The sequence below is a fragment of the Tenrec ecaudatus genome, chromosome 2, assembly GCF_050624435.1.
Source record: "Tenrec ecaudatus isolate mTenEca1 chromosome 2, mTenEca1.hap1, whole genome shotgun sequence".
In the NCBI taxonomy this organism is placed as follows: domain Eukaryota; kingdom Metazoa; phylum Chordata; class Mammalia; order Afrosoricida; family Tenrecidae; genus Tenrec; species Tenrec ecaudatus.
In genome coordinates this window covers 287,621,489-287,648,808 of record NC_134531.1, presented here as the reverse complement: position 1 = coordinate 287,648,808, position 27,320 = coordinate 287,621,489, and the positions used below count along the sequence as shown (strand labels likewise).

General features: G+C 47.8%; 1 protein-coding gene across 2 annotated transcripts; it reads left to right on the top strand.

Moving 5' to 3' along the window:
* Nucleotides 1–62: 62 nt before the first annotated feature.
* QTRT2 (queuine tRNA-ribosyltransferase accessory subunit 2) lies at nucleotides 63–27,320 on the top strand. Of its 2 annotated transcripts, XM_075542506.1 has the most exons (10): nucleotides 63–175; nucleotides 1,629–1,752; nucleotides 6,920–7,140; nucleotides 7,934–7,989; nucleotides 11,638–11,714; nucleotides 13,382–13,594; nucleotides 16,860–17,059; nucleotides 19,500–19,651; nucleotides 21,640–21,757; nucleotides 24,902–27,320. In XM_075542506.1, exons 3-10 carry the CDS (start codon nucleotides 6,941–6,943, stop codon nucleotides 25,131–25,133), a joined length of 1,248 nt encoding a protein of 415 aa, XP_075398621.1. In that variant the 5' UTR covers nucleotides 63–175; nucleotides 1,629–1,752; nucleotides 6,920–6,940; the 3' UTR covers nucleotides 25,134–27,320. The 2 variants fall into 2 exon arrangements, with proteins under 2 accessions (XP_075398621.1, XP_075398622.1); XM_075542507.1 differs by lacking the exon at nucleotides 1,629–1,752 and having other exon boundaries at nucleotides 83–175.

Genomic DNA, 27,320 nt, shown 5'->3' with positions numbered 1-27,320 from the left:
TGATATTGCGTTGGCTTGTTTCCTGGCGCCCAGTGATGACGTAGTGAGCCCCGATTGGCTTTGCCGAGGAGGCGGTGGTTTAAAGGGGTCGGAGATGCTGTAAACTTGACACGTGGTAGCGAAGGGCCAGGAGTTTGAGGTGCTTGAGACCCCCCCAAAGTTGAAAGGTTTGCAGGTAAGCGCCCCTTTCCCGTTGGTGTGGGGGCTGCTAGGCGTTGGAGGAGTCGTTTCGCGCCCAGACGCTTGCTGGTTGTGTTGCAGTGGACGACATCCGTGTCCGCCCTTCCCTTACTGGGTTCCCCTGGTGGACCCTGGCTTTTCTTGGGGAAGACCCTCGCCACTCGTGTGTTGCATTTCCTTTCACGTTTTCAGCCGGAAGTTGTTTTTGGATTGGCCCGGAGACTCCAGAGGGTGGGACGCTCTCAGATCCCCCGCAAGGGCCTTGCTATGGCTCTTAGAGCGAAGATAAATTCGCTCTTAATTGGCTGAGCCTCGATGTTTCCGGGAACACTTCTTTTGGAGTTATTGTGAGGTGTGCGTTCCAGTTCCTAGTCTGACCAGTCAGGCTAGAGCGGGGGTTTGGGACCCACCTCACCTACTTGTGACAATTTAACCTTAGCAACTTATTTAATAATCTTCGCACCCACGGTTTACTTATCCGAAAATAGATCCGATGATAAAAAACGATACCATTATCATTATTGGGCGATTCTAACATTGGGCATCTCCGTATGTGAAGATCTCTGGCTAGTAAATGTAAACTAATTTTAAGACAGAAACTGTGGTCAAGATAGCCTGGCACTTTGACTGCTTCGATGATCCTAGGATTCATCCTTGACTCTGTAGCAGAAGAGGGATGGCTGAATAAATTGTATTCCATCGAAACTATGCAATATGATCAATGAATTATTTTAAAAGGGCCAGTTAGCTTTGGGTCTCTTCTTTGGGAAAGAGATGTATTGTGTATATGTGGGAGAAAAGCAAATTGCAGAGAAATCTGTGTAGTATAATTGTTGCCAAAATGTAAAACTAAACCATGACACACACCCCCACCGCCCCAAATACAAGCATGTTAGATGTTTGTGTGAATATGGAGAAAGGTTATGAATCTGGAAGGATAAGTGGAGACTAAGGAGGGAGATAAGGAAAAATAATAGCTATACCAAAACCCCAAACTCACTGCCATTGAGTTGGTGCTGGCCCATAACAACCCTATCGGGCAGAGTATATCTGTTTTGAGTTTCTGAGACTGTACCTTTACGAGAATTAAGCCCGGTATTTCTCCTATGGAGCTGTCGATTCGCAAACATTGTGCTGTGTGTATGCTGGCAGAGGAGAAATGAATGTGCATTTATGAGTATGTACACGGGTTTTCTTTCACACACACCAAAGTCATATAAGCTTGTTCTTTTCACCTAACACCCTGTGGACCTCTTTGCATGACGGTAGAGAGAAACCACCTGAGAATCTTTTTTCAATCTCTTCTTCCTCGAGAGGGATCACTGTTGCTGGGACAGGTATAATCCTATCAGAGGTACAGGAAATACTTGTTAGCTCTTGTAAAGTTATACAGGTACTGACCTCCTGTCTATCACTTGTCTCTAAAGTCTAATGATTTTTCTCTCCAGGGAGACTTTCTGAAGGAGTCCTGCAGGAGTGAAGTGTGAATTTCTCTATATTTAGAAAAGCACCAGCACCAACAATACCGAGGAGAGACCCACACAGTGAAAAGTTAAAGGGTGATAAATAAAGGTAAAGAAAAAACCCGATGCTATTTTGGAAACTGTCAGTTTTGTTTCGTGAGAAATGTGCTTGGATGAATAGATTGCATCACTCCCAGCACGTTAAAAAACAAAACAAAAACACCATATACATGAATGTCTAAGTACTCCATAATAAAAAAACTTAAGGAGCCCTGGTGGTGTGGTGGTTCCACATCAGGCTGCAAATTGCAAGGTCCTCAGTTTGAATCCACCAGCCACTCCAAGGAAGAAAGACTGGGCTTTCTACTACCATGACCAGTTACAGTCTCAGGAACTCACAGGGGCAGTTCTACTCTGTCCTAGAGGGTCACCATGAGTCAGTCAGCATCGACTCGATGGCATGAGTGTGAGAATAGGAGTGTGTTAGTCCGGGTAGACTAGAGAAATCCATGGACACAACTATGTGTATAAGAAAGAGATTTCTATATAAGAGCAATTGAACGTTGAGAAAACATCCCAGTCCAGATCGGGTCCATAAGTCTGATATTAGCCCATATGAATGATACCAATCTATAAAGTCCTCTCCAAACTCTTAAAACACATGCAATGAAGCCAAATGTAGGACAATCGCAAGCCAGTAGGTAGAAAGTCTGGGTCCAGTGGCGTGGTAAGCATCTCAGTTCTGGCAGGGGTCTCTCTTTGGCTTCCGAGGTCTGGTGGTGTCCATGTGGCTTGTCTTCTGCAATATCTCCCAGGGTGTAGCAGAGAGAGAGGTGTCTTCTGACTCCAAGGAGAAATACCAGATTTCCCAGAATTCTCAGAAGGCCATGCCCACACAGAAATCTCATTGGCTATCTCCAGATTTACAGCCTAGACTCCACCCCTACACTCTTAATTCTTAAATTGACACCGGATTAGTTGACTACCACAAGGAGTAAGAATAAAAACTTACTTAGCATCCCTAGATTATGATAGAAATAGTCATTTATGTTACTGCTAATAACAACTTCCTAACATCCCTAGGAAAATGGGTACAATGTTCAAAATTATTACAAAATAAATTGTGACTTGAGATAGTAGGACTTGTGGTACTTTTTATACGGCTTACATACTTTGGTCTTGATGCCGGGAGAGCTAAGTCCCTGGAAAGGGACATCCTATGGATAAAGTGAAGGGGCAGCGAGGAAGAAGAAGGCTCTCAGTGAGGTGGATTCTCGTGGTGGCTGCAACAATGGGCTCAGGCAGAGAGCAATTGTGAGGCTGGTGCAGGACCGGGCAGGGTCTCCTTCTGTTGTGCATGGGGCCTCTGAGTCAGAACTGACTCGAGCACTTAACAACGACAACAAGCTATGAGTGGGAATAGACAGAAAAGCTTGGTTCTGTTGCTTTTTTTATTCGTTGATTGTAAAGTGCATTTCCAGTTGAAGTTCATTCTCCTATGCTTGTCTCATGTTTCTTAATACATACATTATCCTCGCAATACAGGGAGTCGCTGACAATGACAGTTTGTCTATTGTGCCGCTTTCCCTTTTTAAAAGCTACTTTGGTGATGGTTGCTGTTGAGTTGTGGGCCCCGGGGTGGGGGTGGGGGGTGTCTAACTCATAGCACCACATAAATGTGCCAGAACAAACGGTTGCCTGGTTGTGCTGTCATCTTCATGATAGTTGGTATGCTTGAGCCCATTGCCATGGCTCTCTCATCAGTCCATCGCATGGAGGTTTCTCTTGTCTCCATTATCCCCCTCTTTTACAAAATAAGGTGTCCTGTTCTAGCAATCAGTCTTTTTTGATGATACCAGGGGGGACCCCCCCCCATGAAAACTGGGATTATGCTAGGTGGAGCAGAGCTTTCATAGTACACTAGGGGAGCATCAAGCAACTAGCTCTGAGACTGTGCACCCAGTGGCATTGCCTGGGAAGGTTCTCTCTGCTCACAGTGAATTATTTCATAAAAGCAGTTTCTCTTGAACCTCTTTTTTTTTTTTGTATGGCCAATTTAAGAGAACAGCGTGCGGCTGTGAAATTTTGTTTCCTGTTTGGGGTGGAAGATGCTCCAGAAACTGTTGTGATGTTGAACACAGCTTACAAGGACAGTGCTGTGGGGAAAATTCCAGTGTACCAGTGGTTCTCTTGTTTCCAAAAAGGTGAAATGTCGATTGGTGACAAACATTGTTCTGGATGTTTGTCATCTTCCCAAACGGATGAAATGTCAGCTTGTAGTGCATTTGGAGTTTGTTCCACCAGGGCAGACTGTTAATTAAGCTTTCTGTTTAGAGGTTCTGACAAGCTAGTGTATCAGTGTGTGTCAACAAAAGGCCTGCTTTGTGGCAGACGGGGGCTGGTTTTGCCACCACGACAGTGCACCTGCTCACGCAGCCATCTCGGTGTGCCAGTTTGGGGCAAAAACCAGCATGCCTCTTTTGCTCCATGCACCTTACTCACCTGAACTTGCTCTGTGTGACTTCTTTTTGTTTCCTGGAATGAAGAGGGACATGAAAGGACAGTGATTTAATGACAAAGAAGAGGTAAAGAAAAAAACGAGGGAGGTGCTGTCAGCCATCCAAACAGATGAGTTTGAAAACTGTTCCCAAGAATGGAATCGCAGATTGGACCAATGTCCTAAGTGTAATGGAGAGTACTTTGAAGGCGATAAGGTTGTTTTGTAAAAAAAATAAAAATAAATTCATAGCTTTGAGGGGGAAAAATTCCGGTGTGTTTTTTTTTGAGGGGTACCCCTGGTATGTTCAAAGAAAGCAAGTCAAAGTCTCACCACCCGTACTTGCAGGGGGCATCATTCTGGTTGGGTTTCTGGTAAGAATGTTGGTTCTTGTCATTCATTAGTATGCTGAATAATCTCCCTTAATACCACAGTCAAGAAATCAAACAATATATTGATATAAAAATGGTGGCATCACATTTCATCTAACTTTTGAGTTATGAGTCAGACATACCCTCCTTTCTGCAGCTTTTTTTTTTTAACCTTCCACAGCATAGTCTACTGATTTTGGTAATTGATTGAAATGGCCACACACAACTCACAGACTGCACACAACAGCTAAGGGGGTTTATTAGGGTAGTAACAGGTTACAATACAGGATCAGGAATGACTCAGGATACAGTTCTTTAGTCAGGACATCGTCTTGGCCATGTCCATAGGCAGACCTCTCACCTGAGAGCCCCAGGCCCCTCAGCCTGGCCTCCACTCTCCTGGAGCAAGTGTTTTAAGCTCTGTAGCTCCACCAGTAACTCCCCAGAAGTGCCCCAATCTGCCAGCAAGCCTCTTTCTCAAAGGTGCCGATCTCTGTGCTCTCGGTTGGCATGTTTGTGTTTGTCTGTAGGAGGAGGCTGTGGTCCAAGAAAGGTCTGCAGTTGGAAACCACCAGCCACTCTGAGGGAGATAAAGTGTTACAGTCTCAGAAACTTACAGCAGCAGTGCTTCCAGTCCTGCCTGGTCAACAGCAGTGAATGAGTCAGTGCCTGCACGGTCACTGTGGGTCAGAATTGACTTCATGGTAGTGAGTGAGAGGGACTAATGATGCTACGCATTTTTCATATGCATATTAGCCATTTGTATACCCGTGGAGAAATGTCTATTCAAGTCTTGGTCGTCTTAGAGATTGGATTGTTTGTCTTTTTGTTGGGATAGGCATTCTTTTTATATTCAGCATAATATTGAGCTCTTATCAGATATGTGATGCATAATATTTGGGGTGCAAACTTTCTTGTTCTTTCAGCAGCTTTAAATCTTAATAGCAGGAAATTTGGTTTTGTTTTAGTAGTGTCTGTATTACTCTTTGTTGAAAGCGTAATGTGTCCCCCTTATTGGCCTTCACCTGTGTGCATTACATGTACACTTACCGTTGTGTCTCTGTCTTTGTGATAACTTGAGAGAATGGTTATAGTTATAGAAAACTGACCGGGCTGTGCTCGCTCGGCAGCACATATACTAGAAAATTGACCAGGCGTTCCTCAACACACTCTTTCTTACAAGCCATTTAAAAACACGTGAAATCTCTCACTGAACCATAGGGGAAAGAGTTATTTTTCTTTCTAAAAGCCTAATGAATGTATTGGCTACTTTGTTTAATATAAGAACTTGTGACATTTAGAAAGATAATGCTCATCTTCCTCAGTATGTTTAACTAGCGAGAGATAAGATTTTATTTGTCTGGCAGTGTGTAAACAACGGTTGCTCTTCATATGGGGTATATTATCATGCTTAAAAGAGGCTCGGCTTTGAAACTTGGCTCCCTTAGATCGCCGGAATGGTGTAGCTGTTCATTAAATTGGCCCTGGTGAATTGGTGGAGATTGCAGGAGATATGGTACCTTTTGTAGATGCAGGCAATGGTCCGAAGTGAGTGGCACATCCAGAGACAAGGGGGAAAGCGTCCACCAGTCACGTTCTCATTTTCTGATACCTGTGAGAAATGAAGTCCACGATGTTGTTTTGTAGAACCCAGAACCACATTCAACAAAACAATTCTTTAACATTTTCAGATTTTTTTTTCCTATTACAGCAATGGAAGTTAGAAGGTGTGTCCTTTTTAAAAAAATCTTTTTTCTGTCTTTTCCCATTATAGACACGATGCTGTCTAGCTCCAGGAGCACATGTGTGTTGTATGCAGTGTCTTACCTCTGCTCCAACACAGAACAAATGAGAAATTAGAATCTCTTTAAATACCACCACCCACAGATCATCTCTATTTATTTTTATGTATATTCTTCCATTTATTTTAATAAATGCCAGAATGTTTGGGCGGGGGGGTTGTTTTGTTTTTCCCTTAACAACTTATTTGGGAAAAGTTGGCTGTGTAGTTAGGTAGTCTCTTAAAGGAGAGACAGGAAAAGTGGATCAGAGCCGATTGGCCCAGAGCCTGAGGACCAGCAGCTACATGGCTGTCCCCATGATTTAGTCTCTCTGCCCTGTATCCTTCTACGTGCTTGGTTTTCATCAGTCCAGACAAAAAACCCACGATGTAATTTAAATTTAACTGATGTCATCATCTTGCTCTGTGACTTTGTGGAGGCTATGTTATTCTTTCTGTTCTTGATACTTAAAAAAAAATCCTAAATGGCAAAGAATAATAAACATGCTATTCTGCTTTTTCAAAGAGGCCACTGTTTGTTCTGTCTCCAACCCCCCCACCCCCCAAAAATGCTTAGCCTTTACATGTTGTGGAGCTTCTTATAAATTTAAGCCTCTTTTATTTTCAGGATCTAAAACAGTGCCTTAGGATGAAGTTGAGTCTTACCAAAGTGGTTAATGGCTGTCGCCTAGGAAAACTGAACAACGTGGGTAAAACTGGAGCCGGCACGATGGACATCCCAGGCTGCCTCCTGTACACCAAGACCGGCTCCCCCCCACACCTGACCCAACACACGCTGCGTAATATCCACGGGGTTCCTGCCATGACTCAGCTCACACTGTCCTCCCTGTAAGTGCTAGGCCTGGCCCATTCTGGCAGCAGCTGCATTACCCTAAGAAGGCGCAGCAGAGAGGAGAACCTTCATATGTGTAACCGTTGCAGATTTACGGAGGGAAATCCGGAGAGGTAGCTGACATTATGCATCACCTGGTTTTCATCTGGGAGCCACAGGCCAGACCTGTATTAAGAGCCGCTTCGGTTTTTCCCCAAGCCTCAGGTCCCATAATGCTCTTGTTGGCTCTGTTCGTAGGGCTGGCTGGGCAGGAAATGCTTCCGGAGAGCTAAACCTGGGACTTAGGGGCGGTCTTTGTGCGCCAGCCACAGGGTTGCTCTTGCTGGCAATAATGTATGGAAACGAAAGGACTGGAGCTAGCTCATGTCTTGCAGTGTCCGAACTGACATGATGCTGAGAGACCCTGCAGCTTGCTTGAATAACAGCGATTTAAAAGAAGCAAGGGAGGAGGACAAGCCAGCTGTCTGAAGCAGTGACTCTGAGATAGTTTGTCATCTCACAGAACCACTGCGCACCGAGACCTGTCCTCTGCCTGATAAACCCAGTCTGGTTCGCCGGGACTCGGGTAATGATGCACGACCTTGTCGCAGACTGCGTTTCCTTGTTGCAGACTGAGTTTCCTTGCTGCAGACTGCGTTTCCTTGCTGCAGACTGCATTTCCTTGTTGCAGACTGCCGTTTCCTGCCCCCGCAGCTGGTTTGTGTGAAGGAGAGGGGCCCCCAGCTGTTGGGTAAACAGTCGGCACAACGAGTCCCTGTTCTCTTACAGATTGTTCCATTTTACTTACAGGGCAGAACATCACGAAGTCTTGGCAGAATATAAGGAAGGAGTTGGAAAGTTCATAGGTAACAGTTACTTTTTTGTTTGTTTCTTTTTTAACGTTTTATTAGGGACTCATACAACTCTTATCACAATGCATACATATACATACATCAATTGTATAAAGCACATCCATACATTCCCTGCCCCAATCATTCTCATAGCATTTGCTCTCCACTTAAGCCCTTTGCATCAGGTCCTCTTTTTTTTTTCTTTCTTGTTTTTAATGCTCTCGTGATACATGAATGTGTGGAGCAGCTAAGGACCGGACCGGGCATTGGGTTTCAAAAATGAATGAGACAGCCGCTGCTTTCCTAGGCCAGGTGGGATGGAGAGAAACAGAGAGACCGGTGCTTTCTGGGTGAGAGAGAGGTACATTTGTCACGAAGGAGCCCAGGCAGTGCCACAGTGAGGCATTCAGCTGCTAACCAGAGACACTGCCTCTCTGCTCTGAGGAAGAAAGATGTGGGTGACCCGGTCCAGTAAAGATCACCATCTAGAAAACCCCAAAGGGCGCAGGTCTACTCTGTCATTTAGGGTCACTGTGAGTAGACTCATTGACACCGATCCACAACAGGTAGCCCGAGAGCCCAGGCATGACCTGCTCTGGCCTGCGTGTAGAAGGTACATAAATCGGACAGCAACCAAAGATGGGAGTAGAAAGAAGAGAAGAGGGTGTTTTAAGAACAAGCAGTTTAACCCGATCAGCAGACCAGAGCAGCATTAGATAGACAGGGGCCAGGCATTCTGGGATCAGATCAGCAACTCGGAGAAACTGCACCGGCCACCTGTGAGATGCAAACAGTCTCTTTGTAGTGGCACGTCGCACCCATGGCATAGGATGAATGATTGTACGCACGGCTGCATTCTGGCATGTTCACAGTTCTTTTGCTCCAGAAACTGGACTTGATATGTGTCTGTCAGTGTCCGTTTCTGTGGAGGAAAAGCTTAGAAGTGACAGCGAGAGAGCCAAGTCTTTTGAGGGCTACTGTTCTCTGAGACTTGCCAGGACTCAGTTAGTGGAAATCCTGGCTGCGTTGGTCCTGGGGGAAACTGCCGGGTGACTCGTTGGTTGTCATATGTCCTTGTGTTTCTGGAGAGGAATTTATAGAATCACATTTTCCTTGATCCAAGGTGAATTTTATTAACCGGCTTTAGAGGGCGTAAGCATATAATGAAGTGAAAAAACCAACTCTGTGCTTTCTGTAGATGATCGTCATAATTCAGATGGTAGTGAACAAAGAAGAAACCTACCTAGGGTTTTTTCCCCACTTATTTTCTAACTTTAAAAAAAATCTGAAACAATCCTATTGAGATTTTTTCAAACGAGAAACACTGGGTAGCATATTGACATTTGACCACATCTGGTTTGCTGAACGCTTTTTGTATTTTACCCTCTAAATGATTTTTGTCTACCTAGTAAACGGTGTCACCGTGAGCCCGTGAAGCTCACCCTACAAGTTCCTCGGGAGCCCGTTAGCTACGTGCTCAGCTGCTGTCCGTACGGCCGGCCTTAGGACTGAGCAGCCACAACAGCGGGAGAGGTGTGGCTGGGCCGGCCGCTCCAGCTGGGAACCCTATGGGCACTTCTGCCCTGCCCTGCCCTGCCACCATGAGTTGGAATTGACTCAGCAGCATTGGGTTTTTCAGGTCCCTAAAGTTCTGCCCCAGCTTAGCATCCCGTCTGTGCGATAGATGGGTTATTTATATATGTGTGTATAGTATTTGCCACGTTAATTATTTTTATGCGTACAAATTAATAACTTTAATTCCATTCCCCAGGACAGCTTTGTTTGTTTGTTTTTTAAATCATTATATTGGGGGTTTGTACAACTCTTATCACAATCTATACATTCGTCCATTGTATCAAGCACATTTGTACATTTGTTGCCATCATCATTCTCAAAACATTTTCTTTCTACTTGAGCTCTTGATATTAGCTCCTTATTTTTCCCCTCCTGCCCTCCCTCACGAACCATTGATAATTTATAAATTATTATTATTTTGTCACGTCTTACACTGTCCAACGTCTCCCTTCACTCACTTTTCTCTTCTCCGTCTGCCAGCAAGGGGGTTATATGTAGATCATTGTGATCAGTTCCCCTTTTCTCATCGCCACCTTCTCCTTACCTGTGTGGTATCGCTACTCTCATTATTGGACCTGAGGGGTTTATCTGTCATTATTCCTTGTGTTTCCAGCTCTAATCTATACCAGTGTACAAACTGTGGTCTACCCAGATTTTTAAGGTAGATTGGGATCATTATAGTGGGGAGACAGGAAGCATTTAAGAACTAGAGGAACATTGTATGTTTCATCAGTGCTATACTGCACCCTGACTGGTTCGTCTCCTCTCCAAGACCCTTCTTTAAGGGGGTGTCCCTTTACCTAAAGTTGGGCTTTGGGTCTCCACTGCACACTCCCCTTCATTCATAATGACATGATTTTTGTTCTTTGATGCCTCCTATCTAATCCTATTGACACCTTGTGATCACACAGACTGGTGGGCTTCTTCCATGTGGACTTTGTTGCTTCTCAGCTAGATGGCCACTTGTTTATCTTCAAGCCTTTAAGACCCCAGGCACTATATCTTTTGATAGCCGGGCACCATCAGCTTTCTGCACCACATTTCCTTATGCACCCGCTTTGTCTTCAGTGATTGTGTCCGGAAGGTAAGCATCCTGGAATGCCAGGCTAATAGAACAAAGTGTTCATGCTTTGAGGGAGTACTCAAGTAGAGGCCCAGTGTCCAGCTTTGTTATAGATGAAGCGACCTTTTGATCAATTCATCTTTTCAGTGCTAATCCCCGTTGGATGCTACTAAGAGTGAGCATAGTGAATTCACTGCTTCTGCTCTTTCCTCTCCTGCTCGCCACTGATCTCCAACCTCTCCTTCTCTAAGACATCTCCCATCTCTTCTCTTTCTACAACCTTTCTCCCAGTATTATCGTTAGCTCCCGCTCTGTCGCCCCAGCCAGCCACCGCTGTTGATGGCCCCGCGTGTCGTCAGATGAGAGCTAGCGCTCTCAGTGGCTGACATTTCTTTTTTTCTTTTCTATATTTATTTTTTGTGGCTGACTTTTCACAAGCAGATCGCCAGGCTTTCCTGCCAGGATGCCTCTGAGTCGGCGCAGCGCCTTCTTGTTAATCCACTGAGTTTGTGCACCACTTATGCTGCCCTGGGGCTCCAGATGAACCTCCCCGACCCAGCCCGCTACCATCGAGTCGGGTCTGGCTCACGGTGGCCCCCTTGGCCTGCTTCTGCGACTGCACATGTTTACAGGAGTGGGCAGTCTCATCTTGACCGAGCAGCAGCTCGTTTGAACTGCCAGCTTTGCCGTTAGCAGTCCACTTATTCCACAGCACCACCGGGGCTCCCCCAGATGAACACGGCTGATGTTAACTCTTCTCCAAAGCAAATTGAGTGTGGTCAGCGTAATGATACACTTTGTTGTACTTCAAGACCTTTGTAGCCGCTCACTTTGTCGTTTGACACGGACCTCTCCACGTAATTTTAGAGAGTAGATTTCAAAGTTATCTTTTGGCTCGTGTTGGCCAGCAGGTGGCCGCGTGTCGAGTTGTTTTGCCGGGCGGTACTCATGATGACGACCACGCGTTACAGAGCAGTGTCATGTCGGGTGTGCGCTCTCAAAGGTCCTTCTTTATGTTTGAACAGGCATGCCAGACTCTCTCTTCTACTGCTCCCTGCATGATCCGGTCAGCCCTTGTCCCGCCGGGTACGTCACAAACAAGGTAGGTGCTCAGTGCCCAAGGGTACAGCTGTGCTCAGGAAGTCGGCTCCCTGCGTCCCTCCGTGCCAGCGTTCCGCTGCCGGGGAGGCTAGCCTGTCCTGAGCACTTTGTGCCTTCCTTCTGTTTCTCTGCCTGTAATGGGGTGGAGCGGTTTTACAGGACTTAGGCTAGGGTTGCCTGAAGATGGGGTTGGGGTAAGACGTGTGTCCTCAGCTTTTTCATCTTGTGAGGGCGGGGGTGGGGTGGGGGTAATGCAGGAAAGGCAGGTCAGGCTGAGAAAAGAAGTTGCTCCGATGGGAGAAGAGAACATTCCACCCTGTTTGCAGATTTTACAGCCTCGGGGAGAGTGGGGAAAGTTGCTGGCGGACGTGAGCACATCTGTAGCTATGTGTAGTAGAAGCTCCGTGTGAGTGCACGGGCTCTTAAGACAGACCTGGAAGAACTGGGGTCACAGCTGGAGGTGTGCGTTGGTGAGCCACAGCATCAGAAGGCCTTGGCCAAAAGTATCCACACCGTTGTCTTCGGCTGAGGAGGGCAGTGTGGCCAGGCGACAGTCTGTGCCCATGTCTTCACACCACACCCGCCTTCTGTGCACTCATCATTGACCTCCACGTACCCGTGATAGCTCGTTGAGGCTCTTTTGTCTTACATTTACTTCTTATTTTATAATGTGAATCCCAGAGAAAATACGGTACCCCCCAATTGACTAGCCCCTTCGTAAGGGAAGGCTGATTGGTGTAAATGGTCACCTTAGGCTGCTGGATGCTAGAGGGGACTGCTTGTAGCCCCAGTCTGTGTCCTTGTTGAGGGCCTGAACGAAGAGGAATGCCCACGGGATTTGTGTCTTTGTGCATGATTCTGAACCGAACTTCTAATGCTTACTGAAGAGTACACGTGTGTGAGGCCGTCGTCTGCGCTTTGAGACACAGCATCCATTGGGGTGCACTAGTCAGTCTGATCTGTCATCATTGCTACCTTTTCTACAAAAGAATTCAGTACACATTGCCGCAGGAGCTTAGAAGAGGCATGGCTGGTTTGAGAGACATGTCGGAAGAGATGATTGATGAGCCCTGTGTCTTGAGGGATGCCCGCTATTTTACCAGGCTGGGAAGTGTGGGGAGGGCACAGACACATCAGTCAAAAGGAACTGTGATCACAGACTTGTCTACGGTGTTCACAGGAGCAACAGAGAGACCAGGAGAGGGGAGAGGGGAATAGCCGCCTGGACTAGAAGTGTGACAGAATTTGGGAGGGTGAGCAGGGGACTGGGCTTGGGTGGCCATTGAAGTATTCTATGTGGGCTCTCTGTTCTCTAGAGCTTTTGGAATGTAGCCCAGGAAACCTTTTTGTCACCCACCGTATTCAGGATAAGATTCCTGGTGGCTCTGTGGGCTAAGCATTGAGCTGCTAACCACAAGGCCAGCGGTTCAAACCCACTGGCCGCTCACGTGTCTTCTCGTAAAAATTTACCATCTCCAGTCAGAATACTTCTATAGGGTTACAATGGGTCAGAATGGACTCAGTGGCAGTGGGCTTGGGGAAGATTTAGGATATTGAATTGCCATTCTGTCTGCAAAAGTAAAGAAGAATTAACGTTTAGAATTGGTTCATTGTACCCTTCTTTGCGACTTCCTATGGCTGATTCCTGGTCGTTTTGCCCCACGGCAGTCCGTGTCAGTGTGGGGCGTTGGAGGGCGAGTGGAACTGACCGCCGAGAGATTCATGGCGGTCCAGAGGGCGCTGCAGCCAGACTGGTTCCAGTGCCTCTCAGACACGGAGGCATCTCGTACTGAAGCAGCTTCTGTCAAAAGAGCCAGGAAGTCTGTTGACCGCTCACTTCTGTTCCTGGATAATTGCCTGCTACTGCAGGCGAGTTCAGAGGTAAGACACCCACCCCCCCCGCGCTGCTCCCCTTTTCTCTTCCACGCGTGCCTCCTCTTGTTCCGTGACACTACATGTTCTGTTCCTCCTCCTCTGCTCCTCACTTCATAGCTTCTTTTCCTGTCGCTCTCTGATTTAGTCCCCATCGCCCCTCACCCCCACCCCAAAGAATTGCTGCTCCTGGGGTGAACAGAGAGACAGTGACAGAGAGGCAGCCACCTCCCCAAGCTGAGCTGACACTGTGGCTGCAGCAAGGGGCTCTGGCACAGGGACAATGGTGAGGATGGCACAGGGGCTCAGGACTGCCCAGGCAGTGTTTCCGTGATTGGGCATTGGGTCTCTGAGTCGGAACCAACCTGACGGCACCTAACACGGGGATCTGGCCTGAGGACCATGGCAGTTGAGTGGTGGAATCGGCCCCTCCCTGCAGGGGGCCAGAGGGCCTTGGGAGCAGTCACCACCTGTCTGTCCACAGAGGCCTGTTTGCTGCTGCTTTGTTCACCAGGTTCAGTGTCGCTTCCAGGTGAAGACAAACTAGGAAGGAAGGCCTCCCAAGGTCTTCCCAGGAAAGCCTTCGGGGTGTCCCTGGTGCGGTCCGGTTGGGTGCAGCAGCATCCCGAGGCAGTAGCAGTGGCCATTAAAAACCACCCACGTTCTGCCAAGAGTGACTTTCCACTTCATGGCTCACGTCAGGTGGACAGGCCACCGGGCCTCATTGTGGGCTGCCCTCTCCCCGTGGCCTGTGCTCGGTGCTGTCTGCTTTGCCTGTGCTCAGACTTCCTTCTGGGACACTCCTTACGTCCAGCCGGTTCCTCTTCTGGCTGCAGGTCAGTTCATCTCATTCCTCTGGAGCGCTGTTGTTGCCTGGCTCTCTTCCAGGGGACTCATCCTGTTCGTTCTTTGCCCTTATTTTTAATCCCACAGGACCGAAATGATCTCTTTACGTGTTGTTCCTGTTAGATTCTTTCAGCTGTTTCTGCACGTCATGTTAGTGTCTGCATCCTATAGCACAGCGGTTCTCAACCTGTGGGTTGTGACCCCTTTGGGTGGGGGTTGGGTCGAATGACCCTTTCACAGGGGTCGCCTGATTCATCCCAGTAGCACAATAACAGGGATGGAGTAGCAATGAAAATAATGTTATGGTTGGGCGTCACCCCAACCTCAGGAACTGTATGAAAGGGTCTCAGCATTAGGAAGGTGACCTAGAACCACTGACCCAGCGCAGTGCCTCACGCATGGCGAGCCCTCGGTCAGTGTGCGCTGTTGGTCAAGGACAGTGTGGGGTATGAAGGGCACCTGACACCGAAGCAGTCAGTCGGCGGTCCTGATGGCAGCACTGGTAGAGTAGAAAAAAGATCTGAAGAGAGTCCAGGAGGTGGGAGGATGGGGAATGGTGATCCGGAAACGGAATTCCAGAGTCTGAGATGATTTAGGGGGCATCATCCTGAGCAATGCTCAGGTCCCACTTAGGGCAGCCCACTTTGGGTTTGAGGATAGTGCCTTTTCGAGTTTACCCATGAAAACTCTTAACGTGGCGAATCAAGATATAGAAAATAATTCGAGGAAACTCTAGGTGGCACAAGTGGTTTGTGCTTGACACCTAACCTCAAGGTTGGCACTTGGAACCCTCCCAGGGCTGTGGGAGAAAGGCTGGTGATCTGCTTCCATGGAGATTCCAGCCACGACCAGGCTATGGAGCAGCTGGGTTCTGTTGCCACAGGGGGTCACCATGTGTCCTCATCGATGTGGTAGCCAGTCTTTGGTTACTATTTGGGGTGTTCTTGGTTTGTTGCTTTTTTAGTTATTCTGAATAGGACTCGGGGTAACTGCAATATGGGCTCAGAGTGGGGACATCACTACGGGTGTGAGTCCTGGCGGCAGCTTTATTTTCTGAGCCTGTAATGTCGGATGTGTAGAGAAGAGGACAGCGTGGGGCAGGGGCCTTTATGAGTGTTAGCTTGGTGTACCTGCAGAGAATTTGTTTTCCACTTCCCGAGATTCCTCCCTCATTCTCCTCACTGTTGTTGATGGTTGGTGCTGCCGAGTCAGTGCCGGCTCATGGCCACCCTCCATACAGCAGACCAGACATGCCCTGCCCTCCACCAGCCTCACCAGCTCGGCATTATGTGGGAGCCATTGTCTGGGGTGCTGCCCTTACCAATTCTGTCAGTGATCTTCCTTCCTTCTCCCGGGACTGCGAGGCCGTAGGTGCCAGTGGGTTTCATCCCAAGGTGCTCGGATCCAGACCAACAGCATCACCATTTGAATGTTCAAACCAGAATGACCGCCATGCCATACTTCCCTATGGTTCTTTAGAGAGTTCGCTGTTTGCTCTAAACTCCTTGGACTTCTAAACTACAGGGGCTCCAGATCGTCCACATTTGCCTTTCCCTCCTGGTGAAGCTTAGCACTTTTCTTTATACGGAGCACCGACATACATCAGTGTTTCCCCAAAGACATAGCTTTTGCCTTTGTTCTCAGTCTATTTCACAAATGCTTTCATGTAAGCCTTAACTTGCTTTAGATGGTCCAACATGATTAAAATATCTCATGTATTTTTCTAATATTTCTATAAGTATAATTTTTAATGCTCAGGTGTTAGATATGCCTGGAATTTATTCCCGAGGATGGTTGACAGTAGAGATCTTTTTTTTTTTCTCTATGGATAACTATTTTCCCAGCCAATCAGTTTCTAAGTTCCTAAAGGTATCGGTCAATAGAACCCAGAAGGTAGAGTGGTTATATGTTGCCCATCAGTCTGCAAGTTCAGCAGTTCAAAACCAGCCACTCAGGAGGCAGTTGGGGCTTTCTACTCCAGAAACAGTTACAGTCTCAGGAACTCACAAGAGGCAGTTCTACCCTGCCCTGTAAGGTCAGCATCAACTCCTTGGCAGTGAGAGAAAGTTGTCCATAACCAACAGACCTAGAGGTAGCCTAAAGCAGCTTGGGCAGTCATTGGAATGAAAATAAACCCATTCCTTTTTGTCTTTCCCTGTAAAACCCCCTCACTGTGAGAACATAACTACCTATGTTGATGACCTCTGGGTATCCAGTCTTTCCTTGTCAATTCCAGTGGCTTTCAAATTGTGTTCCTTGGAATCCTAAAGCTTCTCAGGGAGAGGAAGGGTTGGAAGCATCCCCTAGCCTGCTTCAAGTGCAGCAGCTCCACTGAGATTGCTTCGGTCCAGTGGACGTCCGTGCGAGGCTCACTGAAACAAGGTCTTCACCGCAGTAAGCGGTTGAAAACGGTCTTTTCTTCTCGCAGGTCCTTCAGAAAAGTGCGATCATCGGAGTGATTGAAGGGGCAGATGTGATGGAAGAGAGGCTGAGATCAGCACGAGAGACAGCCAAGAGGCCTGTAGGTGGCTTCCTTCTGGATGGTTTTCAGGGCGATCCGATGACCAAGGAGACTGGTCTGCACTTGCTCTCGTCAGTCACTGCTGAGCTGCCGGAGGACAAGCCAAGGTTGTAGCCACTTAAGATGCAGGACAGACTGGGGTACTGACTGTGTGCTTCCTGCAGTGTATACATCAGCAGGCCGGGCTGGGGTGCTGGCTGACTGTGTGCTTCCTGCAGTGTGTACATCAGCAGGCCGGGCTGGGGTGCTGGCTGACTGTGTGCTTCCTGCAGTGTGTACCTCAGCAGGCGGGGCTGGGGTGCTGACTGACTGTGTGCTTCCTGCAGTGTGTACATCAGCAGGCCGGGCTGGGGTGCTGACTGTGTGCTTCCTGCAGTGTGTACCTCAGCAGGCAGGGCTGGGGTGCTGACTGTGCTTCCTGCAGTGTGTACATCAGCAGGCCGGGCTGGGGTGCTGGCTGACTGTGCTTCCTGCAGTGTGTACATCAGCAGGCCGGCTGGGGTGCTGGCTGACTGTGTGTTTCTTGCAGTGTGTACATGAGCAGGCCGGCTGAGGTGCTGGCTAACTGTGTGTGCTTCCTGCAGTGTGTACATCAGCAGGCTGGGCTGGGGTGCTGGCTGACTGTGTGCTTCCTGCAGTGTGTACCTCAGCAAGCCGGGCTGGGGTGCTGACTGACTGTGTGCTTCCTGCAGTGTGTACATCAGCAGGCCGGGCTGAGGTGCTGACTGACTGTGTGTTTCTTGCAGTGTGTACAAGGGCAGGCTGGGCTGGGGTGCTGACTGACTGTGTGTTTCTTGTAGTGTGTACAAGGGCAGGCCAGGCTGGGGTGCTGACTAACTGTGTGTTTCCTGCAGTGTGTACATGGGCATAGGCCTTCATCTTTGGACTTGAAGCTTCCTGGCTGATTGAGGGGATTGGCTTCGAGGCTCTTCGCTTGGATTCAGATTATAGACCAAAGGAAAATTGTGTGTGCTCCTCATTCTAAGCGAGGGCAAGCGTTATACTGGTGCCCCTTATTCTTGACCAAATGCAAACGTTGTTCTTTATTGATGATGTATTACCTGGGGACAAATATATAGTTGTGTGGAACTCTGACTGAAATCAAGGGAAGGTGAAGACAGATGGGGCAGGGGGGCCGCGGGGAGGCGGGGGGACTCGTAATAAGGACCTTTAGACATTCTTAGATTTGATCCAGGTAGGGAGTGATGCCTTTCGTTTTATTTATTATTATTATTATAACCAAAGGTATTGGCTACCCCTGTTGGTTTGGTACCCACGTGTTCCTTTATCATAGAGTCCTACTAGTGAGAAGGGATGATCTGTTAAGTTTCTGAGGATGGCTGATTTCTCAATGGACTTTTTAACTCTTCAATTCAAACTCCGTTTTTAATGTTTTAAAAAAGACTGCTAACTGTGAATACTCATTCTTTTATCTTGCAAAAAATGGTTACTTGTTGGACCCTAAACCACAAGTCAGCAGTTTAAAACCACCAGCTTTTCTGCAGAAGAAAGATGAGATTCTCTACTCCCCTAAAGAGATATCGGCTCAAAAACCCACGGCGGCGGGTCTCTGCCCTATAGGCTTGCTCTGAATTAGAATCAACTCAGTGGCAGTGAGTTTTTTGAGTGTTACTGAACAGACCCGAACCATGTGAGTGATCAGTGGCCCTGGCTCGTGTTTCTGCTGTTAATCATTGATCCCCGTCAACTAGATCCGTGTAAGTTCATTGTATCGCAAATTCATGTGGCTGGTCTTCCACTGCGAGCTTATTAATCCTCAGTATCATCTTGTTCCTTCTTAAAACAGGTGATCCTTTTGAAAATTGCTGCTTTCTTTGTGGCATGGCCCCCCTAAAGTTTTCATAAAGCATCAAGATTTCACCATCCGCCCACCCATGCTTCTCCATAACTGTGAAGTTTGTTCTTTCTTTGGGTTTTAACAGCACTCACGGTCTTTCTGGTAGGGCAGTTTTTCAAACTGATATCCTTGTTAGTGCTTCGAGCTAGGTCCCGTTCGGCATGTTGTAAGAAGCTAGTTTGGGTTTGTTCTGATGCAGGAACAAAGCACCCATGCATCATTTCTCACAATAAGCATTTTCCATGGCGGTTCTGAAGACGCCTTACAGCGTTACAGGAAGTAAAGTCCAGTCTAAAGGGAGAGCGGGTACTTCAGACGCTACACCAAGTGCTTCTCAAACATGGTCTTGTGGGGCGTGTAGGAGGGGAACCTCAAAACTAGAGGGAAACTGGAATGAAAAGATAATGATCTTTTCCCACCAGCTTTTCGAAGCATCCTGTTATCATTGCCCGGGGTTTTAAGAATGAAAAAACTTGAGGCTCCATGAGGTCAAAAGCCTTCCCCGAATACTAGAGCCAGGGAACACACAGCAGAGCCCAGGCACCTACGTGCAGAGCCCCACGTCCTTTCCATCACACCTTGCGCGTCGGGGCCGGCCGTTGTGACTGAATGGAGTTTTTCATTATGACCCCTCTCCGCGCCTTGCTGCCGTGGTCCTCATGTCTCTGTTCTGATCGCTGTCTCCGCAGGCTCATCTGTGGTGTCAGCCGGCCAGATGAAGTGCTGGCGTGCGTTGAAAGAGGAGTGGACCTGTTTGAGAGTTTTTTCCCTTATCAAGTGACAGAGCGGGGATGCGCCCTGACTTTCAGCTTTGACTACCAGCTGAATCCTGAAGAGACGCGTAGGTCATTCGAAGCTACGTAATTCCCGTTACCCTAAATGTCTATTCATTTTGGGCTGCAGCAACAAGACAGAAATATATGCGTACCAGGGGACTTCAAAAAGGTCAGGGGGAAATGTAATTTTAAGATAACAGTGAATTCTCCCACACACTTTCAGAAACTCCATTGTACGATGCAAGGTGCCTTTTATAAGAATACTTCTTTCAGGAACGTGTGCTGCGTGAAGCTCCTCGCGCTTAGGGAACGCGGTGGTAGTGAGCAGAACCACGGAAAAGGCGCCCTCCCCGCTCAGCCTGTCAGAAGAACATCGAGCGTGAACAGGGACAACGAGCTAGGAGAAGAAAACCTTTGAGCCGCTTAATTCGTTTTCTACAAAAGGATTCTTGTCTGCGTTTTGCAAGCCCCGCGCTGTACGGGGGGTGGGGGGGTCTCACACCACTCTCCCATGCGAGATTTTGGGGTGTGTTTTGTTCTCACCTACGAGACATGAAAGCTGTTTTCCTCTGCTGGTGTTGCTTTGAAGTGCTTCCCCTGTTCAGTCCTTCTGAAAGCAAGGCGATCACGTGGTGGGCAGTGGACCAGGAACTGGAATCCAGGCTGTGGGGCTGGGGAGAATGCTGCGGGCCCAGCCTTCCCTCTGGCTTCCAGAATGTACTTGCCTCGCCTTTTCCTGCTGCCCTTGTCTTCATCGACCAACACTCATCTTAAGTTTCAGCAGGGCCAGGAAGATGTTTTTGTAAAGGCTCGCTTTATTTCCCACAAGTTAATCAAATTGGAGTCAGAAGATGCTCCAGCTTACTCAGATTACTGCTGGAAGCAAAATCCATCAGGCTGACCAAATAAACCAGTCTGTGCTTTAGGCCAACCGGAGCCGATGTGTGAATGGGCCTCCCAGACACCTGGTAAATGTCCGTGACTTCATTTACTGAACTCACTCATTTCTGTCAGGATTCTGAATGTGCAAGGCCCCAAGGGAAACTGCTGTTGATTTCTGGGACAAACGGGTCTCTTCATGGCCAGTGGAAGTCTGCTTTTTTTCATGACTTTGAAAACTCAAGCAGTGTGAGCATTTATGTGAACGAATTGTTACTAGTCATATTTGTTCGTGTGTCCATACGTGCATGTGGATATTAATTCAAGTCCTTGGCTGGTTACAAAGTGACAGGGTCCCAGAGAATAAGTTGTCCAGTATAAGCAGCAATTCCCCTAGTGACAGGAGTTTTCCAGGATGCCAGGGCCAGGCTTGTTAGCATTAAGAGCTGTATCATGACCTCGCACCTCAGCACACCAGTTCCTGAGGACAAAAATGGAACAGCACTGTGCTCAATGCCCAGGTCCCTTCGCGTCTTCCTTTGACCTCGGCAGGCTCTCCCGCAGTAGAACCGCTGCGTACTCTCGATTCTGAGACTGTTAGCCTTCCCTCCCAGAAGTGCCTCTTCCTTCATTGCCCCTTTCAGGGCAGCTGGCTCTTTGTATCGTAGCAGGTGTCTCTTGTATTTCTAGGAATGGTTGCTTTGAAAGCAGAGTTCAAGGGCACACCTATGTAATTCTGGATAATCTGGGCTCCCTACCAGGTCAGAGTCTCTGTGTAGAATGTATACATTTAAACCTGTCGCTCGCAAACGGGTTAGTTACACAGCACGTGCATTACATTGACACACGCACACCCACGCATGTTTGTTCCCTTTGTAACACACAAACACGCAACTTCTTGAAATCATTTCTTGACAATACGAATATGATTTTGTAACCTAATTTGCCTAGACATTGTCAGATCTCTAAATTGTTTTGCTATTAGAGATAACAGATCAGTGCCCATCTTGGTGCATATTGCTACTTTTATTTATTTGTGTTTGGGATTGTCTTAGGATAAATTCTCAGGAATGGAATTACAGGGTCAAAGGGCATGAAATAATAACTGTATACTTTCAAGTGGCTTCCCCTTCTCTGATCTTCGATCATGACTTTTTATTGTTGTATCCTTTAGTGTTACAACAAAATGGGACAACGGAGGAAATAAAATATCTGGGCTCAACAAAGAAAACTGAAACAACTGAAAGCACTCAAGAAATGACGTCATTTGAAATTAATCTGAAGGACAAAAGGTAAGAATATTTTATTTTTTTAAACAATTTTGTTAACTTGGGATTTTGATACCCAACTTCAGTCCATCTCTTATTTCAGTCTGTTCTAAAAGTTCATGTAGTTGTTCTTTTTCTGTGATTGTAAAATTATTTCTTGAAAGTGTATTTTGACTTCACAGAAAACCTATAGGGCTGGAGAACTATCGCTTTACAAGGGAGACCAAAGAACAATTGTTACATTTGAATTATGGTGCTAGCAAAGGATCTGGGAAGGACCGTGGACGTTCGCAAGAACAAATGGATCCGTCTTGGAGGAAGCACGGCCTAAAGGATCCTTAGAGGCAAGGATGGTGAGACTTAGCAGCAAGAGGGGAGACGCCTCGCGCACTTTGGACATGCCGTCAAGAGAGACCAGTCCCTGAGGAGGACATCATGCTCGGTTAAGTAGAGGGGCAGCGACAAGGAGGAAGGCCCTTGACGAGGTGGACTGACACGGCGGTGCCACATTGGGCCCCAACAGAAGAGCAGTGATGAGACGGCACCTGACCGGGCAGTGATTGGTTCTCTTGTCCGTAGGGTCCCTGAGTCAGAACCGACTGGGCGCTGCCTAACGACCACGTCATCGGAGATCACACCAAACCCACTGCACTGGTGTCTTCCAGCAGAGAAGGGGGAGACGCCCCAAGGAGATGGATGGATGGCGGAGTGGCTCCAGCTGTACTCCTGGTGCCGGGAGCAGGCAGTGCTTCTGTCTGGTGTCCCTCAGGTCGCTGTAAATCGCTCTGAGCGCTGGTGTCCCTCGGGTCGCTGTGTTGTACACAGGGTCGTTAGGAACTAACCTGGCCATGCCTAACGGCAGCAAGCACAGTATTTGACATGTGAGGCTCCAGAGAGTGCAGCTGGTAAGCCCTCAGCTGCTGAGAAAAAGTTGACCATGTGAACCTCTCAGCTGCTCTGCAGGAGAGAGACGTGGCTGACCGGCTGCTCCGTCAAGTTGTGCAACCTTGGCGGCGCTACGGGGCAGTTCCACTTTGTTCTGTAGCGTTGCCGTGATCCCGAATCAACGTGACAGCTCATATTAATGACAGAGAAGGGTAAAGATTTCAAAATGAAACTTCAAACTAGTTTGGGTTTTTTTTAATAATGTTTTTAGTCGTAGATCAGTTATAAACCCTGCAGTATTTGCTCAGCAAGGAACGAACCAAGATGTCGCCGAGCTTTTTATTTGCTCCAGAATGGTAATGGGCAGTGGTGTAGTCAAAGATTTCACATCTGCAGTAATCACCCGGGCGTTGCCAGTTTGAGAGAAATGTGAAAACCAGTTCCTATGTATATTTGGGGTGGAGTTGGGGCGGGCAGTGTTTCTTAAATGTAGATCTGAAATATTAATGGCTACCACACAGAATAACACAACGAAAGAACTGTGTGTTCTAAAATGAGGAAAGGTGTGCCCCAGGGTTGTGTCCGTCCGCCGTTCTTACTCGGTCTGTCTGCTGAGCCTGAAGCTGGGCCATAGGAAGAGGAACGTGGCATCGGGCTTGGAAGAAGGCTCATTGACGATGCGTAGTCGGCAGGTTACACGGCCTTGCTTGCTCTGAGCGAAGAGGACTTGAAGCCCTGCCTTACTGACGGAAATCAAAGCCTGCGGCACTTAGTGTGGACGCATCTCAACATCAAACTAAACTCCTCACAACTGGACCAATGGGCAAAATCATGAGAAACAGAGAAGAGATTTAAATTGTCAGGGATCTCATTTGACTTTATAATCGTTGCTCATAGAAGTGGGACATCGAGGTGCATTGTGTATTGGGTAAATCTGCTACGTAAGACTTCTTGAAAGTGTTTAAGAACAAAGGTGTCACTTTGAGGACTAAGGTGCACTTGACCCAAGCGATGCTCTCTTCAGTTGTCTCATGTGCATGTGGAGACTGGACAGTGCAGAAGGAAGACGAGAGAGAGAAGACTGGAGAGTGGCGAGGACAGTTAACTGTGCCACGAGCAAGGGGGACTTGGTCTCACGTACTTTGGACGTGTTAGCAGTTGGGCCCAGTCTCTGGGCATTGTGGTTGATAGGGAGTCAGGGCAAAAGAGGCCCAGTGGCTGCAACAGGGAGCTCCAATGTTGCAAGGACTGTGAGGTGTCGCAGCCCAGGGCAGTGTTTCATTCTTTAGTGTCTGTGGGTCCGCGCTGACTCAGCACCTAGCTCCCAGCAACCACATTGATCCGAACTTTTTGGAGACTTCGAATTCAAACCCTGACCATATGTATTCTTCATTGTGTGACATCAGTCGGGTCACTCAACCTCTTCGCTCTGGTACCCCAAAGACTGCCACAGTGATGAAGCCGTCTGCTCCTCACAAGAACTCCGCCGGGATAACTCCTCGTGCCATCTTCGGCTCCCACACGCAAAGGGTGCCGCGGGACGGACCTAAGGGGCTTCCCTCTGTGGGTGAGGAGTCAGCCTGAGGGCGGCCGTGAGCCACAGCAGGGCCCTGACCCACCCTAGTCACCCTGCCCCTTTTGTGCCAGGCCATTAAACACCTCCGTTGAGATGAAGGCAAACAGCAGGTGAAAGTGCTTTGTGAACTGCCACCCCGCTGTGCCGTCAGACACCAGCTCTGGTGGCATGTGGGTGAGAAGAATCGCATTTCCGAGGAGGAGGAGGAGGAGGAATACGTGCTGTGGCAACATGGCACCCAGAACCTCTCAGAGTTGCTTCTCTCAGAGGGAAACTTTGTGTGCTACCATCATTGTGGATAAAACTGCCGTGGCTTACCATTTGCATTTTGAAGCGTAAAGTTGTAACCGTTTTGAAGTATAAAGTTCAGCAGACTAATAACTTTCACAGTGTTGTACAGTCGTCACCATTTTACTTTCAAAACATGTTTGTCACCCTGCAGTACCCCTTAGCCCTGCTTTGCACTGCCCTCTCCTCCTGGGGCCTGGCCCCGTTGCATCTGCTTTCGTTTTGATGCATATGCCTCTGAGAGGTAGCTCATATAGATGGGGTCCACATGTGTTCTTTTGTGTCTGGCTTAATGCCGTTAAGAGTCAGCTCTGTTGTGTTCACAGGACCACGTTGCGGGCCGAGCAGTCTTGCATGTCAGTCCCTGGCCCAGCCTCTTCTTGCCTTTCTGCAATGTCATTCCTGACTTCCTTTCTCAGGTACCAGGAGGACTTTGACCCACTGGTGAGCGGGTGCGGCTGTTACTGCTGCCGGAACCACACGCGGGCGTACATCCACCATTTGCTGGTGACCAACGAGCTGCTGGCTGGCGTCCTGCTGATGATGCACAACTTTGAGCATTACTTTGGATTTTTCCAGTCCATCCGAGAAGCACTGAGAAAGGACAAGTGGGTGCAGTTGAAAGAGCTCATCCTCATGCAGTCATCTTGAGGGCGGACTTCTTTTTGTAAATAATATTTTATGTCGTAGGTGAAAGTTGACACAACAAATTAGATTCCCCTTGAACTTAAAAAAAATTTTTTTTATATGAGTCGTTTTGGGTTACAACGTTTACAACAATGTGACATTCTCATTGTTTTGTCCTGCGGGTTCCGTTCTGGTTGATCTAGCTTGCCTTCCCCACTCTACTTTTGGATCCATGTTGGCCAGTTGAGCTCATAGAGTTCATTGCTTAAGGGAGCACATTACTCACCAGTGGCAGTTTATAAGGCAGCCCCGTCTGTATTTGGTTAAAAGGTAACCTGGAGAAATAGCTTCAAGTCCAAGGTTATTAGGGCAATCATCCTGTGGGCTCTTCCTGTGTCTACTGGTCCAAGAGGTCTGGCCTTTTTTGTAAGAATAGGCGTTCTCTACATTTTTTCCTTCCATTTTTCCTGGGACCTTCTATTGGGTGGTCAGGACAGTTGGGAGTAGTGGCCAGGTACCGTGTCGTTCTGGTCTCGGGTTAGAAGGTGGTACGGTACATGTGGGCTCTGGTTTCCAGGCACTGGTTTCTTGGTGCCTTGCGTTCCCTTCGCTGTTTCTTGCTTGATCCAGACAGAAGCCAGCAGTTGTCTTTGATGGCTGTTCGCAAGCTTTGGAGACCCTAAACGCTCCTCTCCAAACCAGCATGTGGAACATTATCTTTGTGAACTCTGCTCTGACAGTGGACTAAGTGGTTCATCCAAGTCAGTGGGCCCAGGCCCTTTTGCTCAGTAAACCAATCCTGGGAGTGGTGTGGAAATGTCTAAGGAGCCTCTGTGACTTGCTCCCTGTGTGCTTTAACATTTACAAGGAGGCTTCACAAAGCCTCTGGGAAAATGAAGTGAAGTAATAACAGAATTTTTCCACAGAGAATTTTTTCACATTCTCAAAGGGCCCATTGGGGCTCTGCCATCTTCTGAGCAGCCCTGTCGATCAACAGATCCCCTCTCGTGTAACTTAACCAGCATCGCCTCTTTGGACCACGTTGCTCCCCTGACCAGTTGGTCCAGGTCCCAGTGCTTCATTTGGCCACATGCTTTCTTTGTGACTCTGGCTAGACCTGCTGCTGTCCTGGTCTGTTAGGAGCTGAACGTTTGCCGGGCTGTTTCCTCTGGCTGTACAGACCACCGTGCCTGTCCTCCAGCCTCATGATTCACGTCTAAGCCTGGACTCGCTGCCCCGCTTGCAGTGTGTGGCCCTGCCCAGGCAATTACAGAGATCAGGTTTTGGCAGAGCTGGGCTCTGACGCCTGGACAGGTCACTTAGCCTCTCCTGATGCTCTCCTCCTGAGTAAATGAGGAAAAGCAGAGTGGATAGGACGAAGGGAACTTTTGAGATTTCATCTCGCTCTACAATCTGGGAAACAGAAAGGAGTAGATTAGGAGGATAGCCTTCCTGCTTGCCCTCTTTATTGATTGCTAGCAGCCTGACTGGCAATGGAGCCATGCAGGAGTCAGGTGAGTCTAGGTGAACGTTTCGCCGCTCTCTGTAAATAGTGAGTTGTATTAAGCAGATCTCTTATTTTCTCCAAATCTGTGGGTTTTTTTCGGTTCTTGCTACAGTGACATGCCAGATGATTTTATTTCTTTGTCCTTTCTGTGTTTCCAATCTGTGCACATTTACACAGTTTTTTAAAACCATCAGCAAAAGCATAAACGATGAGTGTTTTAATAGAGGAGAGATGTATTTGTTTTTATATTCTTGTGCTCTGTTTTTCTGTTCATCATTTCAGTGGACAGTACTGGGCATTATATTAAGGCGTTATGTAGTTATGCTTTAGGTGTGGTGAACCCATCCATGTAGCCTGTCTTATTCGTCGTCGTCGTCGTCGTCGTCGCGAGTTTTAAATTCATGGAAATTCCTGTAACCACTCCTATGAATGGCACAGGGTACTTGGAACACTTTTGGCTCTCAAGGACTGGATTGCTTTGAAAATAATTGGATCGGATAAGTTCATTTTCCTGTCCATTGCCAAGTCCACTGAGTTGGAGGAGTGTCAATAAGCATCCCAGAATTCATGTGAAATGTATGGGCTTTATGTATGTCCCAAACACGGAAATTCTGCCCAACGTGGTTCAGTTCCTTGAGTCTTCCTTATTAGCACATTGGAAAAATGTTTCTGTCCTTTAATACAGCAAATCTATGAAAGACAAT